Source organism: Artemia franciscana, chromosome 5 (genome assembly GCF_032884065.1).
Source record: "Artemia franciscana chromosome 5, ASM3288406v1, whole genome shotgun sequence".
Taxonomy (NCBI): Eukaryota; Metazoa; Arthropoda; class Branchiopoda; order Anostraca; family Artemiidae; genus Artemia; species Artemia franciscana.
The window spans coordinates 47,289,861-47,309,500 of NC_088867.1; the positions used below are offsets into that span (position 1 = coordinate 47,289,861).

At 34.1% G+C, this 19,640-nt stretch overlaps 1 protein-coding gene across 2 annotated transcripts in view; it reads right to left on the bottom strand.

The window, feature by feature from the left end:
- LOC136027505 (chloride channel protein 2-like) overlaps positions 1-19,640 on the bottom strand; it is a 144,802-nt gene that overhangs the window by 31,795 nt on the left and 93,367 nt on the right. For both annotated transcript variants that reach the window (XM_065704819.1, XM_065704818.1), the window contains exons 10-12: positions 12,418-12,577; positions 6,991-7,221; positions 4,135-4,272 (exon numbers count right to left, since the gene is read on the bottom strand). In XM_065704819.1, coding sequence (XP_065560891.1) covers positions 4,135-4,272; positions 6,991-7,221; positions 12,418-12,577 — 529 coding nt within the window. The remainder of the gene's footprint in view (positions 1-4,134; positions 4,273-6,990; positions 7,222-12,417; positions 12,578-19,640) is intronic.

Consider the following 19,640-nt stretch of genomic DNA (forward strand, 5'->3'; position numbering starts at 1 on the left):
TGCCAATAGATTTTGACTCCTATTAAGGAAAATATAAGTTCTAATTTGTGACTGAATGATCCCTTTCCGGTTTTCCACCAACATTTTTTCTATATCATTTGGTTGGAGCAACAGAAAAAAAAAATTAAAAATGTTCTTGGTAATGAATGGTAAGTAAATAACGATCCTTGTTAACAACGAAAGTATAAGAGCCTAACTGGTGATAACATTCAATCAAAGTATCTGCTTTTTATGGATCCTAAATATGTATTTGCTTATTAGCAGTTAGGACAGTTATTAGTACACAAGAAAGTTCGTATAATTATGGAAAACACAAGGAAAACAACTTGATAAGGGGCAACTTTGATAAAAATACGCCGTCAACTTTTGCTTGCATTGTAAGAGTGCCCAAGAGCTGATCTATGAAGTCACTACAATCAGAAATGTTTCTCCTGAACGGAATACTGGGAATTTTTGTATATTCCCTCTGAGCGGGTACGTTTTTTTTTTTATTATCATTTATGTTTTTCCAGGAGTAGTTGTATTTATTTAGTTGTATCTTTGGAATGAGTTAATTTTTTACAGTTATGAGCCTTTAGAAAAATGTTAGTGTCTAAGCTACATTAAACGAAAAAATGTTTTTTCAACTGAAAGTAAGAAGCAACATTAAAACTTAGGACGAACAGAAATTATTATGTATATGAAAGGGGTTGCCTCCTCCTCAACACCTCGCTCTTCACTCTACAGTTTTTCAGAACGTTAAAAAAAAGTTACTAACTGCTCTAATTAAACAACCCTTGTTTTTCAAAAGTTGTTTTTAAGGAATTGTGACAAAATTTAAACTTTAGCGTAAAGAGTGGGGCGTTGAGAAGGGGGAAATCTCCCTCGTATACGTAATAATTTCTGTTCTTTTTAAGTTTTAATGTTGCACCTTACTTTTATTAGAAAAAACTTTGATCACCCATCAAAATCCAAACAGAGATCAATGAAATATTGATCGTTCTTTGTGTTAATAAAAGCATTGTATTCATAAAACTTTACAGTTGCATGAAATGTTATTAAACAAATAGGAAAGGTTTTTTAAATAAAGTAAGGAGCAAATTTAAAACTTACAACAAATATAAATTACTCTGTATAGAAGGGGGATTGCCCCCTTCTCAACACCTCGCTCATTAAACAAAGTTATTTTAGTGCTTTGAAGAATCTTATCTTTCCAATTGCAAATTTTCTTTAAAAATTTGAAAAAGGTCAAACTTGACAGTAAAGAGTTAGGAGCAAAGGAGGTGACAGTCCCCTTAATATAAAGAATAATCTGTTCAAATAGGTTTTAAATCTGTCCTTGCTTTCATTTGAAGTCTTTTTTTTTATTTAATTCCCGATTGTTTTCCAAATCATACCCAGACCTAAACAAGATATAATTTGAGGCACCGGTCCCTTAAATCCCTGATTATTTGCTTTTAAAATGCGTAAATCAGTAATTTGCAACATCAATTTTGGGTAAAATTTGAATATACTTAAAAAATAGGAGGTAATTTTGGTAAAAATTCCTTTTTAATATTACTACTAAAGAATTTTGGTTGGATGAAAAGGAGTATTATTGTTAGTAAGGATGGAAATTCTGTGAGGCTTTTGATCTTCTACTTAACTGAAGCCACCACAACCTCTACAATAGGATTTTCTTATCGATAAATAATTTCTTTAAATACTTTGAAGTGCTTCATACAAATAGAAAAAGAAAACAACACCATTTAAAATTACCGAAAACCAAGTTACCAGCAGTATTTGCCATCTGCTGGTAAATATGGGAATGTAACATTTTAGCTGCATAGAGAAACAATTTAATTAATTCTTCCTCCTGCCCTATCTCTGTCAACATTAATCTTAGGTCTCATGAAGAGTAAGCAGTTTGTCCATTAAACTGTTCCTTTTAGGAATACCCTCCCAAAACCTAAACAATTATTCACCCCCTCTCCTTATTATAGCTAATACGCAATTACAAATCATGAAAAGTAGCCTAATGTCATTACAAATAAAGAGAATCAACTTGGTACTGAATCCAGTACTGAAAACAAAGTACTGAATCCAGTACTACCAATATTAGCTTCTCAAAATTTTAAGTTGATGGCAAATTTGTCCTCTTTGGGATAAAGTCGTAGTTTGGTGCCCTAAAATAGCTGAAAACAAAACTTTCCCCTGACCCAATCTGTACGGTCACTTAAAAAAAAGCTTTAAATTTACGTTTGAATGAGCTCCTTCCCAATTTCCTTGGATATTCGGTTTGATATAGTCACCCCAGAAAAAAAGGTATCGACGTATCGAGGACGTTTCTTATGAAAAAATGCAAAATTCCACATTTTGAAGATTGGAGCTTGAAACTTCTATAGGTAGGTTGCTCTGATATGATGTATCTAATAAAGGGATTTTCAATAAAATTGCTTGCTTTTTTCAAAAATCAGGCAAATTTTCTAAGATTTTTGGTTTTGGGTGGGTAACAATAAACTGAAAGAATTTTATATATTTAGAATCAGCATAAAAAGTCAATACTATCGGTGTAGCAATTCTCATGAGAATACTATTTTTAGTTTTGGTGAAGATTGGTCCAAGTCACTTTTTGCTTCCAGTTTTTTTATCACACACTATTTGATAATATTCTTTCACAACGAATTTTTCTTTTGAACTTGTTCATTTTGTTTAATTGAATAGAACAATGAAAACAAAGGGAGATAATTTGAGATCTGGGTAGTAAGTTTAAATTCTATTTTTCTTTCGCTATTCTATTTTATCAATGTCTGTATATATAAGGGATTTAAGTTCGAGGGGGAGAATTGTCCTGTTTTGAAAGAGGTACATTTTACATGGCCGTTATAAAATCAAAACGTGGTACCTATGCAGGCAGGACGGTTTTTGAGTATCTTTACTCCTTCTGTAAACTATTCTAAGGCATAGAAAATTGCATGAAGATAAGTCTACATCTGTTATAATCTACAGAAGCAATAAATCTTTCTGTAATTTTGGTTTGAGTTTGAATTTCTTTTATGATTAAATGCATAATAATTAAATAGAATATTGATGAAAGAAATTCATCCCTTTGCCAGGAATCCGTAACGTTTAAAATTTACTGTATTTTGTTTCATTTTGCATGTAGATTAATTGCTATTTTTATTTGAGTTGCTTCCTAAAAGTATTTAAAAATAAACTTATTCCTACGAAAAAATTTCCTGAAATATATTCCCTGTCACCCAACCACCACCGATATTTTGACGTTTGGCCGCCCCCTGTAAAATTTTCCGCGGGTGCCCTTGGTCCGAGTCAAATATCTATTTTTTAACCTCAAGATTAAAAACTATCTGGGTATCTCTGAGTTTTAAGCCCATCTTCTAGTATAAAGGCTAATGCCAATCAGGGTTGCCACCACTATCAGTTCTTAAAATGTCAAAGTTGCCCAAATCTGCGTGCTACGTACTTCGGTGCTATAGTAAAAAATTGTCTAGCCTATAATCGACTTAAAATAGCCCTTTCGTGCTACAAGTGGCAACCCTAATACAAATACATACAGTCACAATTGTGGATAAGAAATTACAGCCGACTACAGCGCCAGTAATGGAAATAGTGCATAATTCGATGAGTTGGCTTGTACCCAATTTCTAAGTGGAATTTTTATGAATGACCAATCAAACTGAAGATTAAAAAAATATAATCGTTTGAAAATTACACAAGATGGAAACTTTAAACAACAATTTTCTTTTTTTGTATGATGATTGTGATAAAACATGCGCACAGTATTAGCCCAAAGTTCCTGGGATTAGAATTAGTGTTGATATAGGCTTTTCAAGCCAAATACTCGCCAATTCAATTTTCTAGAGCTAGATACAAGGCTGACAATAAAATCATGGAAAATCACCAATCATTCATAAATATTGGCATTTTGATTAATAGCTTTGACTACGATGTGGGTTGGACAAAAAACAGAAAGGATGTAACGCAACGCATTTGTAAGATTTTACCCATTCCCACTTCCTACCAAAATGAGGAATGTGGTTTTGAACCAATCGCCTGCTTTTTTCTGGTTATGATTGCCAGTTGGCAACCCTGGCTTTTTGGCTTACTTTACTATGTATTGAATTCAATAAGTAACCTTTATGAAATTTAAACTACCTGGAGAATCGACCAATGGGAAGATGCGTATCTTTTTGGCTTCTTTTAATAGCTGCTGGAGCTGCTTATATGTCATAGTCCTCCATAGATACTTCACATCCCGAACCATAAAATCTTGCACATAAATTTTGTAAGCCTCTAAAAGAAGAAACAAAAATAAAAAAACATAAAATTATTAAACCAAATTTCCCTATTCTGGAGGGGTGACTGTTACTACTTTTGCATGATTAGTCACATTTAAGCTTAATTAAAATATTCTGACCTGGGTCTAAACTTAAACCTTGATAAAATACCGCCCATAAAAAATACCCCCTCATAACGTCTGCATTCTTCCCAATAACCAATGCTATATGTAAGCAATGGGTGAAATTCACAACTTGTAGCTCTTCCCCGGGGGATGTGGGGGATCAAGTTACCCTCAAAGACATATTAATTAGATTTTTTGACTATGCTGAACTAAATGGCTATCTCAAAATTGTGATGAGGGGACTTCGGGAAAAATGAGCGTGGGAGGGGGCTTAATTTCCCACCAATTTTCTGTTCACGTAGAACTTTTAATTTCTAGAACTTTTAATTTCTTTCAAATGTGCCCTCTCGCGATATTCTAGGACCAGTGGGTCGATACTATCGACTATACTAGGCAAAAAAAATTAAAAAGTTCCACATTTTTGCAGATAAGAGATTGAAACCCCTAAACCAGGGTTCTCTGATACGATGAATCTGTGATTTCCATTAGCTTTCTATGACTTTTAGGGGTGTTTTCCCCTTTTTCGAAAATAAGGCAAATATTCTCAGGCTCGTAACTTCTGATGGGTGAGACTAAACTTGATGAAACATATATTTTAAGTCAGCATAAAAATTCAATTCTTTTGATGTATCTAATGGTATCAAAATTCCATGTTTTAGAGTTTTGGTTAGTATTGAGCCGGATCGCTCCTTCCGTTACCACGAGCTTTTGATTCTGCCAGAATAAAAAATCCGCCCGATAAGGGACTTGAACCCTTGACCTTAGGATTAAAAGTCCCACGCTCTACCGACTGAGCTAACCGGGCATACAAAGCTAAGTAAATTATCCATGAGATCAAAAAACATAGAAAAGCCAGTCATGGATTGCATAGTGCAGAGGTGTAATATTGTATTCTCTACAATCTATTAACAGTTTCTGTGGTTCCAATCTAACTGGATCAATATCGTACCAGTTTTGAAATGAAGATTGAATAATTACTGCTTTCGGACATTTTGAAAATAGCTTAGACAACATTAACTAACAATGAACTTAATTCCCCCCTAAATTTTGAAAATTTACGCTTTTGGTATTTTAATTTTAAAAAATGAAAAAATAACAAAATCGTCCCCCCCTAGATTTTTAGAATATATTTTTGCATACATTTAAACAATTTAAGAATCTTCCCCTATGGCGACCTTGTGAAGGTAGAAGTATACTTATGTGATTTCAAAGGAATTAAATGAGGTAGGCCTAGGATAGTATAATTTGTTCTGATTTCCGATCTAACTGTCTCAACAACGTTCATAATCAAATTAAATAAAAAAAAAAGTTTTTCAGCTTAAAGTAAGAAGCAACACTTAAAAATTAATGAACAGAAATTATTACTTATATGAGGGGATTCGTCCCACGTCAATACCTCGCTCTTTACATTAAAGTTCGAATTTTGTTCTAATACATTAAGAATGACCCCTGAATCACACAAGACCATATAATTAGATTAAAACGCTTTTATGAAAGTACTAAAAAGAGCGAGGTATTGACAAGGGGGCAAATCTCCTCATATACGTAATAATATCTTTTTGTTTTAAGTTTTAATGTTGCTCCTATCTTTCAGTTGAAAAAACTTGTTTTTGATTTAATTTATCATTGTTTTTTCTGATCGTTTTTTTTTAATAATGCTGGGAAAACCGGCTCCCCTTTTATCAAAAATTCTCTTCCCTCATAAAAAATTCTCCATGGTAAGATTCTCCAACATAACACCCATCCCCGCCAGAAAACATCCCACTTGAAAACGTCTGTAAACTTCCTAATAGCCAACACTGTATGTAAAGAATGGGCAAAGTTCATAGCTTGCAGCCCTTCCTCTGGGGACTGCTGGGGATTAAGAGACGTAGATTTGATTAGATTTAGATTTTTATTAGATTTGATTGGATTAGATTTTTCAATTATGCTCAAAATGGCCATCTCAAAATTTCGATCCGGTGACCTCGGGAAAAAATGAGCGTGGGAGGGGGCCTAGTTGCCATCCAATTTTTTGGGTCACTTAAAAAGGGCACTGGGACTTTTAATTTTCGTTCGAATGAGCCCTCTCGTGATATTCTAGTACCACCGGGTCGATACAATCACCCCTGGGAAAAAAATAAAATAAAAAATAAACACGCGTCCGTGATCTTTCTTCTGGCAGAAAATACAAAAGTCCACATTTTTGTAGATAGGAGCTTGAAACCTCTAGAGAAGGGTTCTCTGATACACTGAATCTGATGGTGTGATTTTCATTTAGATTCTTTGACTTTTAGGGGGTGTTCCCCCATTTTTCGAAAATAATGCGAATTTCTTAGGCTCGTAACTTTTGATGGGCAAGACTAAACTTAATGAAACTTGTATATTTAAAATCAGCATAAAAATCAAATTTCTTTTGATATCTATTGGTATCAAAAATTCGTTTTTTAGATTTTTCGGTTACTATTGAACCTGGTCGCTCCTTACTTACAGTTCGTTACCATGAACTGTTTGATAAGAAGACTGACAAAGGATGGCCGTGAACAAAAAAAAACCAAAAAAAAAAACCGACAAACATTTTATAATAAAACACACACACAAAAAAAAAATTCAATTATAGAAAAACTTACGTGACTTCGAAGGAATAATATCAGGAAGGTAAGGTAATTTCTTCATCACTATTATTGAATCGTAAAAACTAGGCTGCAACAGGCTCGCTATAGCATTTGATATAAGAACTGATAACATTACTGGAATTATATGCTTAAACTGTCCAGTCATTTCACAAACAACAACAGAAATAAATAGAGAGTGTGTCACACCTGCTGACGTGGCAGCAGCGCCAGCAAGAGCATAACCACCTGAAAAAGAAAAGATGAAAAACGTCGATCAGTTTTTATATTTGACCTAATTGTTTTCTAATTTAGAATGTTTTAGCTCTTTTCATTTGCAGTGATAACAAATCAAAAAAAATAGAGGGGGAGGGTTTATTTGTTCAAAATCTAGGGGGACAGTTTTGTAATTTTTCATTTATTGTTTTTCAATGAAAATGTAAGAGAAAGGTATATTTCAATTAAAAGAAAAATAATGATTCTTGAAAGGGCGGCGGGACGAAGGGAGAAAGTTAAATTAACCGAGTACCCACCCACCTCACCTCCTCCTATTGGCTCTCTTATTCTTCGGTGTTGTCAAACGAAATGCTAAAGATCAGTGGGCATGGTTGCATAGCCTGAAAACTGGTTCAGCCACCTGTATATAAGACCAAAACGTTGCTACTTATTCCACTTATTTATTTTCAATTTTTAGCATTTGGCCTAATAATTCTCTTTTAGTGAAGTGAACAGTTTAGTGAAACTGAACAGTCTTCGTAACTTATTTCTCTTCGCCAGTTGGTTTATAGTGTCAAATAAGACCAATTTGAAAAAAAAAATCATGACAGCGAACTTTTACAAATAGCTGTTGAGTATATCCAGGCATGGGGTAGGGGGAGGGTGGGAATGCAGTTGACGGGTTGTGACTGTGAAGATCTGATAAACAAAGCATTTTTTATTCTAAGGAAATAAAAACTTGTAAATTTAATTTTTTGCCAACTCTTTATAAAAAACTACGCAGACAATCCTGATAAACGTCACAAATTGCTTATAGTTAAAAATTTGCCACAGTTAAATTGCTATAGTTAAATTGCTATAGTTAAATAATTAAAAATTTCCATCTAGCACGACATTTTTTTTAAAAAGCAATAAATTTTGAGAAATAACTTTGAAGAACAAGAGGGGTTTCCAAATAAAGTTGATTGTATTACCAGATGCTGTTATTTTAAAGTAACATTTAGGAAGAATATAATAAAATACGATTAGATCTACTATTTGCATTTTGCACTTTTCAAAAAAAAATACAGTTGTTTTCAAAAACTAAAAAGTGTTCTACTACAACTTCGTTTTTTAAGCTATTTTTTTTTTTTTTTTTTTTTTTTTCAGGGACAAAAGACAGTTTGACTTTGAACAATTTCAGATTATTTTCAACAGGTCATTTTAAAGGCACACTAATTCCGTTTGCTTAATGCATACGCTTTTTCTGAAAGGTTTTTGCAGACAATTTTTTGAAGAACCAAAGGACGTAAAATAAAAATTTACCTCCTGGATCTGTTTCCGTATCAGTTCTATTCCTTCCTGAAAAACCCGATTTTCTAAAAATTCCTTTGATTGCTTCAAAATTAATTTTCTTGGTAGTATAGGAATAAGTAGATGGCAGTATAGGAATAAGTGAAGATGAAGAGGTGATGATGGGTAACGAAAAGATCGATCAAGTGAACAGCTTCACGTATCTACTTAGTTAGGTACTTAGGTAGTTAGTTAGGTACTTAGATAGTCCAGTAAAGATGTTAGAAGTAAAATATCCAAGGCCCACGGTGTTTTTTAAAAGCGTAAAAAATTTTGGAAGAATAAAAAGATAAGTGTATTGGAAGCTACAGTAATGACACTGGTCAAGTATGGTTCCAAAACGCGGGCGCTCCGAAAAGCAAAGGAGATTTTGCTCGATATTTTCCAGAGATATTGTCTACAGATTGTTTTGGGTACCCGACTGACTGACCGTATCTCAAATAGTAAGTTGTAAGAATAATGTGGGTCAATTCCGCTTTCTAGGGTTGTAATGAGAGAAAGGATGAGTTGGCTAGAACATGCTAGGCGTATGAAGTATAGCAGATTACCAAAAATTTTCCTTGTCGGCCAACCGTCAAGGCTCAAATGAAAAGTAGGCTGTCCCCGAGCGAGTCGGGCAGATGTCACAAGGAAAAAAACAAGAGAACTAGGAACTTCTTGGAAGTGTGTAAAGAGGGAGGCTTCGAATAGATTGGAATATAAAAGGAGCGTGTGAAGCTGATTCGACCTTAGTAGGCCTGGTGTTGCAGTAAGTTGTTAGTAGTAGTAATAATAATATTACCATTTTGTCAGTGTTGCCACGTTGAAATGTGGAAAAAAAAATGTCAAATTAGTTAAATATTACAACATTTCTTCCCAATAAAAATTCAAACATTAGCAACCTATTGATTCCCAAAAACAACTACATCTTTAACAAAACGGCACACCATGTTAATTTGTTGTCGTTGTCATTTGTTTTCAGCTAATGTTTGGTTGATTTTTCACCCACGTCTGTCTTTTGAAATTTGACGCCCTCTCCTACCAAAAACTTTACAAATGCAGGGGGGGTCTTTTTCATTATCCTCAATCTCTCTAATAATAATATTAAGAATATATTTGGACTCTGTATGCATACAAGCACTATATGGTAGTATATGGCTGTGCAAGTTTCCGCAAAACAATTCCAACGACCATATTTCATATTCACTGTCTTTGGTACTTTGAATCCTCCAAAGGACAGAAAAGACAGTTTTTGTGACGTGACCTATATTTACATTTTTTTTTTGCAAGAGACTTCTAAATAATAACTTGTAAATATTTTGAAAAACCAAAATGGCATACTAGAAAATGGGCTAAACCAAATGATGGGGTGTGCTCGGTTAAAAGTGTTGATAAACTAATGGCAGGTTGATAGTCTGCTACCCATAGAGTTGAATATTTTGGCTCTTATAATGATTGGCTACAAGTGGTACCGATTGGTGGAGGGATATAGGGGCAGTACAGGAATTTTAAACCCTCAGATTTTGGAAAATATGATTTTAGGTAATATGATTTTTATTCGTAAAAAATGAAAAATTACCATCCTAAATTTCAAAATATGTTTTGCCCCTCACAAGATTTTCAAGCTTTTGGTGCCACTTTTAGCTCCTCTGGATTTACGTTTAATAGCCTATTTAACTAGCCAAGATGTTTCCAAGCCTACCTAGGTCCTCTTTAAGCAGATTGGATTTTCATTGAAAATAATTCTTAAAATAAAAATTATTAATTATCATTTACGCAGAAGTGTCAGCTTTAATACTAATATGGCAGATTAACTGTAATAATAATAAGAATAACAACAATTCAGTCACTAACTCAACTTATGCAAAAATAAAGTAACGAGACTCAAATGAATGAATGTGATAAATGATGAATGTGATAAATGGTCGGGTTATGCGATATCTGACATCGTTATCAGTCGCATCGATGTATCAAATCGGATCATAGGTACGAGCTACCACTGGGAAGCTGGGGACGGGTTTACCCGGAAGTATAAAGACAGTATCATTTATACTGATTACACAGTTTTCTTCAAATTTTTGACTTTTTAATTCAAGTCACCAGACTCTATGCTGTATTTAGCGCCACTAGCAGTTTTATACCTCATAAACTGGGGGGTGGGGGAGGCAAGCTATAAAAAAATACAATTGTGACAATTTTTTTAGCCAATTAAGTATCTTAATAGGAGTGGAAAAATTTCAGTTGAAAAAAACCTGTTTTTTTTAAATTTAATTTCTGATCTTTGTTTAAATAATGCTGGAAAATCCGACAACCCTAGATAGAAAATTCCCTTTTTCCATGAAAAATTCATCAATGGAAAGATCCTCACACGTAACCTTATCCCCTTGTCCCCCCACAAAAAAAAATCCTCCCTGAAAACGTCGATATACTTCCAATAGCCAATACTGTATGTAAACAGTGGGCAAAGTTCACAATTTGCAACCCTTCCCCCGGGGGCTGTGGGGTATTTAAGTCATCCTCAAACACATATTTATTAGAGTTTTTGCTTATGTTGAACAAAATGACTATCTCAAAATTTTTGTCAGGTGACTTCGGGAAAAACTGAGCGTGGGAGGGGGCCTAGTTGCCCTCTTCTTCTTTTGGTCACTTAAAAAGGCAACTAAAATTTTTAATTTACTTTCAAATGAGACGTCTTGCGGTATTCTAGTACAACTGGGTCGATACGATTACCATTGGGAAGAAAAAAGATACAACAACAAATAAACACACATCCGTGATCTTTTTTCTGGTAAAAAATACAACATTCAACATTTTTACAGATAGGAGCTTGAAACCTCTACAGAAGGGTTCTCTGATACGCTGAATCTGATGGTGTGATTTTCATAAAGATTATATGACTTTTAGAAGGGGCTGTCCCGCTTTTTGGGAAAACAAGGAAAATATTCTCAAATATTAATTTTTGATGGATAAGACTAAACTTGATGAAACTTGTACATTTGAAGTCAGCATAAAAATCCGTCTCTTTTGATGTATCTATTTGTATCAATATTCTATTTTTTAGTTTCAATTACTATTGAGCCGGGTCGCTCTTTACTTACAGTTCGTTACCACGAACTGTTTGATTATCACGCCACTTAATTTTACAGTTTTTTGACTTTGTAAACTTGCTGATAGGTTACTATGATGTATTTTCATATAATTAATAATTTGAACTAATTTTCTATCACTTTATTGTCTAAACTGTGAAAAAATCTGCGTGGCTTTGACACTTCACTAAGGCCACAGTCTTATTTTCAAAAAGCTGGGAGCTTTTAGAAATTTTTTTAAAAGCTGGGGAGGTGGGAACTATACCAATAAATTCTTTAAAGTTCACAATGAGCCTGTGAGGACGACCTCTCCCAGTAATCCCATTTTTTTCTATTTGCTCATATTCCACTCTTTTCCTGTAGTTTTGAATTTGTATCCCTCCTCCCTCTCCAAATAAATTTCTATGCAAAAGCTTGTACCGTGAAAAATGAATACAGATGTACACTAGGTATTGTGTTTAGGGCCTCGTTCATAAAGGTCTCAATTCAAAGATTAAATTTGTTTGAAATAAAATTGTTTTTCTGAATGTTCCTTCAACGTCATTTTTTCTTTCGATTTTTTATGCTGTTATGCAGCACCATTTTTGTTTCGAATTTGAACAAAACATGCATAAGGCGTTGTGCCCGTGGACATGTTCAGTCGCTTTTGATTTGATCCTCGGTAGATAAGATAATTTCAGATATGGAATAGATGACATTATTTAAAATCAATTCAAAAGTCCGTTTTAAATTTTTTGAAACGTAAGAAAACTGGAAAAAGTTAAAGATAAAGCCACATATTTTTCATATCTATGTTATTCTAAGGTAGTCCTTACAAGAAAAAAAAAATCACCTGGTATTATATGTGGAACGGCAGAATTTGGTAGACCATAGGGAAACCAAGTAGCCATAGCTTCTCCAATGGCTCTGCCGAATGCTGCGCCAACCCTGAAAACAGGTATCAAGCTGCCAGCTGGCATACCCAACGTAGTTGCTGTCATTGTCAGAAAAAACTGTAAAAAAAAAAAATCATTTTAGATAGAACTGCAAACAAAGGCTGCATTTCGCTTCCCTGAAATAAATGAAAATGCTAGTCAGAAAAATCAGTTTTACAGGGGATGGGGCCATAGGAAGAACTTTCCACGAAGGAGTTTTCCGTAAAGGGGGGGGGGGGGCTTTTTCGGATAATGAGCCAGACTTATCAGAATTATTTGAAAAACGATCAGTAATTAAAAATAGAACAACTTTTTCAACTGAAATTAAGGAGCAATATTAAAACCCATAACTGATAAAATTCACTCTGCATATAGAGGATTTTCCCCCTCCTTAATACCTTGCTCTTTACGCTATAGTTTGGCTATTCGTCCCAATTTTTAAGAATGACTCCTGAAACACAAGGGACATTTAATTCGAGTAGGAAGCTTTTTTTAAACGCGCTAAAAACTTTAGCGTAAAGAACAAGGAATTGAGGAGGGGGCAACCGCTTCGTATATGGAGTAATTTCTGTTCGTGTTCAGTTTTAATATTGCTCCTTACTTTCAGTTGAAAAAAAAAACTTTTTTCTTTCATTTGATTAAATAAAAGTTGAGATTTTGTGACAAGGTAAATAGGTTACAGTAGCCAGTAACAGCCTAACAATCTACATTAAGATGGGAAAAAGTATAAGGGCTAAACAGTTTCCATAAAAGCCCTAAGTTCTAACAGAAGAAGAATATATTTTTTCGAAAGCTTGGCTTTTATCATTTTATTATATTTCAAATTCTCAGTAGCTCAGGGTAATAACAAAAAAAACCTAACAGGATGCTAACAGGGTACTAACAAAGGTACTGACAGGGTACTAACAAGGACAAATTAATGCCCTCTGTTCCCACTTTAAAATGTGTGCTTAGTTTCCATGACTTTTGTTTTCTGGTGCATTGTCATTTCAATGTTTCCGAGTTCATTCTACAATAAATTTACAAAAATCCTTCAACGAAGTCTCTCCCCGAAGAGTCCTGGTTGAAATTCGTTGAAGTACGGATGCATATATATATATATATATATATATATATATATATATATATATATATATATATATATATATATATATATATATATATTATGACAACGAAGGACAGGAGAAAAACAAGAAGTTAATATACACATTCTTTAAATGTTGATTTTTGAGTTCGTAAAAGGAACGCGAAACCTGATTGATTCTTTTCCATAAAATTTTAAGCATGGGTCTTAAGCGAAAATTTTAGTAAAAAGAATAAAGCATTTTTGAGTTACGACATTTTTTTAAGTAAACTCTCTGCTTCTATCTGGTAGTAATCCGCTATGATTTAATACAATTAATGGGACCTATTTTAAACGTTGGAATCGATTCAAATACTTAGTTATAAAAGAACAATTATGCTAACTTAAATATTTATGCACTTAATAGTTTGAGTTTAATTGCATTAACAAGCAGCTTCTACCACAATACAACTCAAATTATAATTTATTGGAGTATTTTGCCTTTTTTATGATTTGCAATCTGATATCAACCTACTTTGTTAGACATTTATTATATGAGATAGTGCCAAGCACAGATTTATCCAGAGCCTTAATTCGGGAGGGGCATCAGTGCCAAAAGGAGAAAGTGAAACATCATCCCCATCTTCAATTTCGTTTAAAATAAATGAATTAAAGGCTGGTTTACTATCGACATAACGTAACGCAACGGTAGATCAACTGGATCATGTTGCCGCTTGAGCAAGGCATTGGGAAACTTCTCCGAGGTCGAGATTGCTACTAACGATGACATCCGTTGGCCAATCAGAGGCGACCTCAGTCAAAGGGAAGGTGAGACACTCGTTGTCTTTTGAATTAGGTGAGTTACAATATTTTCGATTGCTCTTTGTTAGCATCACGGTGAGGTAAGCTTGCAATGTAAGATGAATGGATAATCTAAATGTCTAGACACCAACCTGAAAGGCTCTTATAAAAATGAGATAAAAAGGTAGAGAATTACAAAGTACAATAATTCTCAAAATACTAAGTTCGAGAACACACCCCTTGTTTAAATGACAATGTTTGAGGATGAGGGGATTATTTCTAGTGTTTTTACCGGTATTGTTGGCAAAGGTACTCAAAAGCGAAGAAAAAGGGCTAGGAATAAGGAAAGCCTAGTCAGTTGGTCGGAAAAAAGACAAGCTTAGCTGAGGCTGCAAAACTTATCCCTTTCAAGGTGAAAAGCAGACGCCTCAAAAGATCGGCAGAAGATAAACAGTGCATTTTGACGCAAAGGACAACAAACTCTTGAGCCAGTTCATTTTTTGTCCAAAATTTTTCTCTACGAAACTAGAAGAGAGCTCAATTAGGGTTAGAGAATGGTGCCAAGAAAAGAAGGACAAATCGGAAAAGGGGGTGATAAATGGTGCTCTTATACCTGGCCCTAGTAGCAGGAAATGCATCTTCTAAAGAATATTGCTGCGCAAAGGACCTCGTTGAGATACGTCAGAAAAGATTGTTGGTCTTATGGTGCCCTTCAATGGGTTTTATGTTTGAAAAAATAAGTATAACCAGGTCTCATGTAAAGGGAGGTGTGAAATATACTGCCTTAACTATTGATATGGCTGAAGAAATTCAAAAGCAAAATTTCCGACTCCCAATTGGTATGAGACGACACATACTTCTTAAATCTCTTTATAATAGAATGCAAAACCTTTCGGTACAAGGAAAGGTACAACCTTGACCCTTATAATAGGTGATAGCGTTCGTGAAGGAGTCTTGGATTTTCTTCAAGTTCAATGATGGAGATAAAGTTATTTCATTCGGACGTATGCAATCCGTACACTTTATCTGTATCTCTGTCTCCAGGGAGCAGTGGTAAGTGATACCAACCCTTGCATGCTTATACAGGCCACGGCACTGTCACCATCCAATCTACCTGTCTTGGTTCTGCACTCCCTAGCAGCACAGAAACGTTTTAGTCTTGCGTTTATAGCACACATCGTCTTTGAACAATTTTATTGTATTGATATGTTTCATTGTTTTTATTTTAGCAAACGATCGATTTTTCAGTCCTTGTTTCTTGTATATAGTACTCAATGCTATAATTTAGAGAGGATTCTTAAAAAATACTTTTGGGAGGGGCGATCGTCCCCATCACCCCCTTTGTATCCATGATTTGATAGAGCAAACCTTAAACTACAGTAAATCACCACATTAAGAGTAACTACGACTAAATTGTAGCCAAATGTAAGATTTATGGACCTTGGCTTGTACATGTCTTTACTGTCTAGAGCTTATTTAAGAACTATATACTAAGAGGGCAAATTTGTTGTAATAATTCAACGGGTGTTTTGTGACACTTTTTATAAAGCTAATATTTATATTAAACTTAACATCTAAGTATTAAAAACAATCAATAATATATTCATATTTTAAAAATGACAAAAAAGGTAATCAATTCGTAATTCATTTTTAAAATTAATTATTAACTATCTATATTTTGTTTTATTTCTCATAATTTCTAATTGATTCTTTGCATTAATTATAATTGCTTACGATTATTAATTATTGATATTTTTAAAATTAATTATTAAAAAGATTCATTTATTTACTGTATTAAAAAAAATGCTCCATCGATATGTTCAATCGATGTTTCGATCCTCAAGATAATTTAAAGTTTATATTTTTGCTGATTAAACACACTCTTTTTCGTTTTGCCCCTCCCATTAAAGTCGATGTCCTATAATCTCCAGTAAAAAGGTGCATTCTTTGAAAATGGCAAAGTTGGCAATTTAAATTGTTCAACAATTTGCGGGTTGGAAAAGCCTAATCTTGTCAGATTTAGTTGGAGCAGATTGATAAATGAGAAGCCTTGCCGATAGCAAGCAATCAGGAAGCAACAGGTAATGTTCATAAGACTAGTTATTGCAATTAACTTTTATTGGACTAGTTCGTTAAACCTATGTGTTTTTAGTTCTGTTGGAAAATCATAACTAACCATTAATTCACGAACATCTTACATGAGATTGTTAACCTTAATAAGTGGACAGGAATAGGTTAAAAATAGGTAATCACCCTTAGGCTCAAGTTTAGGTAACCCTTTACATGCGAACCCGGCATGGCACGCGAGTGGTTTGTTTGTATTTTGAACGCAGCATTAAATTAAATAATAATCAAAACATATTAAAGGGAAAAAAACAAGGGAAGTTCAGAGTTATGGAGAATTTAAAGAAAAACGCAAGTATTTAGACAAAAACCTCAAGTAAGCCATCAAGATCTCAAGTGATAATCATATAGGCACGTAAGCAGGGGGGTATGCCTTGGAGTTAAGCCCCTTCACTTCCTGTAAACTTAATTTTGTTCTGAAATTCTGGGCATTCCCTAATCAAATTATAAAATAAAATTCGCTTTCACATTATTGGTCCCGCCTCCCATAAAAATTACGCGTTCCTGCCTAGACAGAAGTAAAAAAAAAAAAAAAAAAAAAAAAAATAAAAAAAAAAAAAAAAAAAAAATAAAAAATAGAAGCAGATAAAGTCAAAACCATGAAAAAGAAAAATATAAAAAGGTGAGTGAAATGAAGGAATAGTAATGGAAAAAAGAGAAAAACTCTCAAATTTCCGTCTTGATCCATAAGTATCTTGTGCTATAAATAGTGACCTTCACGAGAGCTGACAATGCCCATAACGGATTGTCGGGTTGTTCGGTTTTGGTCATTATTAACTTACCTTTTGCTCCACCTCATAGCCACTTCATAGTCATAATTGTCGATAAAAAAAAAACAAAAAAAAAACAACAAGATTTATGAGTTACTTTCCATACATTCCAACTTTCCACTAGTGCTACAGAAGCTGAAAATTGAAGTGCCGAGAAATGAGTTTGCAAAACATGTCACCACTAACTTATAAGGACGCCGGTTCACGGAACGAGAGGGCAGATGTTTTTTGCCCACCTACATATTTTGCCCTCGTCTAGATTTCAAAAATACCCATTATAGGTATCTGCATTGAAAAATACTTAATGTTTGCTGTTTTCAACGAAACAAATTCAATAAAAAAAAAATTCTCCCAATGTTTTGTGAAATATATTTAGCCCCCCTCCTATATCTTCGTGAATTAGTACCCCTACTAAGTTGCCTACTAATGCTGTGTCGATGCATCCTCTGACAAATTCTTTTCATGAATAGACAAATTGCAGTTCAACGCTTCCATCTTTTCTAATTTCAGTGGCTTATGCCTTAAACTTTTACACTGATTTCTGTATGTCAACAATAAATTCTATACTTGGAAATTTTCAAGCAGAGTCTAGAAAACTTTCGAGAAAACTCGACAAATTAAGAACAGTATCATACACACGCTTTAGTTGTGCCTAATTTGGATTTCAGCCACCAGTATAACTATAGTGTGACCCAGCCATTAAAAAAAAAAAAAAAAAAAAAAAAAAAAAAAAAAAAAAAAAAAAGAAAAGATGCGTTTACATTTTGCTTTACATCCTGGAAGCGTTTTCATATCTTCTATGAAGTCTAGGCTTTTGAGATTTCAGGCAATTTCAGTCGATACTAGCGAATAGGATAGCCTTAAAATTGATGTCACTCCTCTTATGGCTTTATTGGCACTTGTTGAAACATTTATGGAAATGAAGCCGAATTGCGTAGAATAGGTGGAATCCGATACCTTACGTAATAGAAATTGCTAGAAGGTTCTATTATTATTTTGAGGAAAATGTTTTGCGTTTTTAAAGCAGGTTTTTGACTTTGAGGGTTTGGATCTATGGACGTAACTTAGCTGTATTGAACTTTATTAAAAAGTTGAATATTTAAACAGTTAACAATTAGCTGTCCAAGAAGAAACAAAGCTCTGAAGATGGATGGCTGCAATAATCGTTATGGGTAAATTCTGCTTATAATGCTGAAGACTGCTCATAATGAGTATTTGTATGCTTTTAGCATAACTATAGCTAAGTAATTGGAGAAGACTGTATTCACTTTGTAAAATACAAAGGAGGAAAGGCCGTCTTGGCCGAGTGGGTTGGTGTGCTGGATTCAGGATCCTTTGTCTGAGAAAGCAAGGGTTCGAACCCTAGCATAACTGATAATTTAATTTGGAACAGGGTTAGTGGTGTGACTCTATAAGCTCAGCCAGAGTCTACCCAGCTCTAAATGGGTACCTGGAGAAATTTGGGGAAGGTAAATAACCCCCTATTGCACTTCCTGGCTGAAGGGCCAAGAAACGGAGAACAGCACCACAGGTAGGGAATGTAAAGTCTAATGCCGTACCTTTTACCTTTACTTTTAAGGAACAAAGGACAGTGAACATGGAATGTGATTGCTGGAATTGATTAAGTGGAAAAATTATATAATAACTAATATCTAAAAATTGGGGAATTACATTTTATTGAAAAAAAAACTCCGTGTGCAGTTTGTTTTTATTCGCGAATACTAGCTCAAAAATAAATAAACGTGGGGGTAAAAAAGCTAAAAACACACAGCACCTAAGTGTAGTTTGGAATATGTAGCTTGCCTTTGACGGTGTAGCTTTATGAATCAGCTGCTTGTTATGTTTAAATTCCAGATGAAAAGCGATGTCAAATTTAACTGCACGAAATCATGAGGGTCAATGTCTTCCATTCTCCTAAATTGACGGCGATATACCTAAACTTGTGGCTTCAGATGAAGGGTTTTAGAGAATATGAATGTTTCTCACTCAAAGGGAACATTTTGTTGTCAAATTCAGAACTTCCTAATTAACCTTATTTTAATTTCACTGCCGCCATATTGATATATTTTTGTTGGTTCATTTTTCCCACACTGCCATTGAAAATCGGATAATTTTGTAAACAATTCAGAGAAGAAAAAAAAGAAAAATTATATGTTTGAAGAATAAACATTTCAAATCATGTTTTGGTCCCAAAAAATTGTCTCCTGCAATACTTAATAATAATGCTATAAAATTAGCAAAAACGGAGATATTTTTTCATTTTATTTTTGCCCGTTAGGAAGAACTGACCAATGAATTACGAAATTTCAAAATGCCGAACAGTTGGATCGGCACAGATCCAAATGTAGAGGCACCATAGGAGACATTCTTCGTTTATCATAGT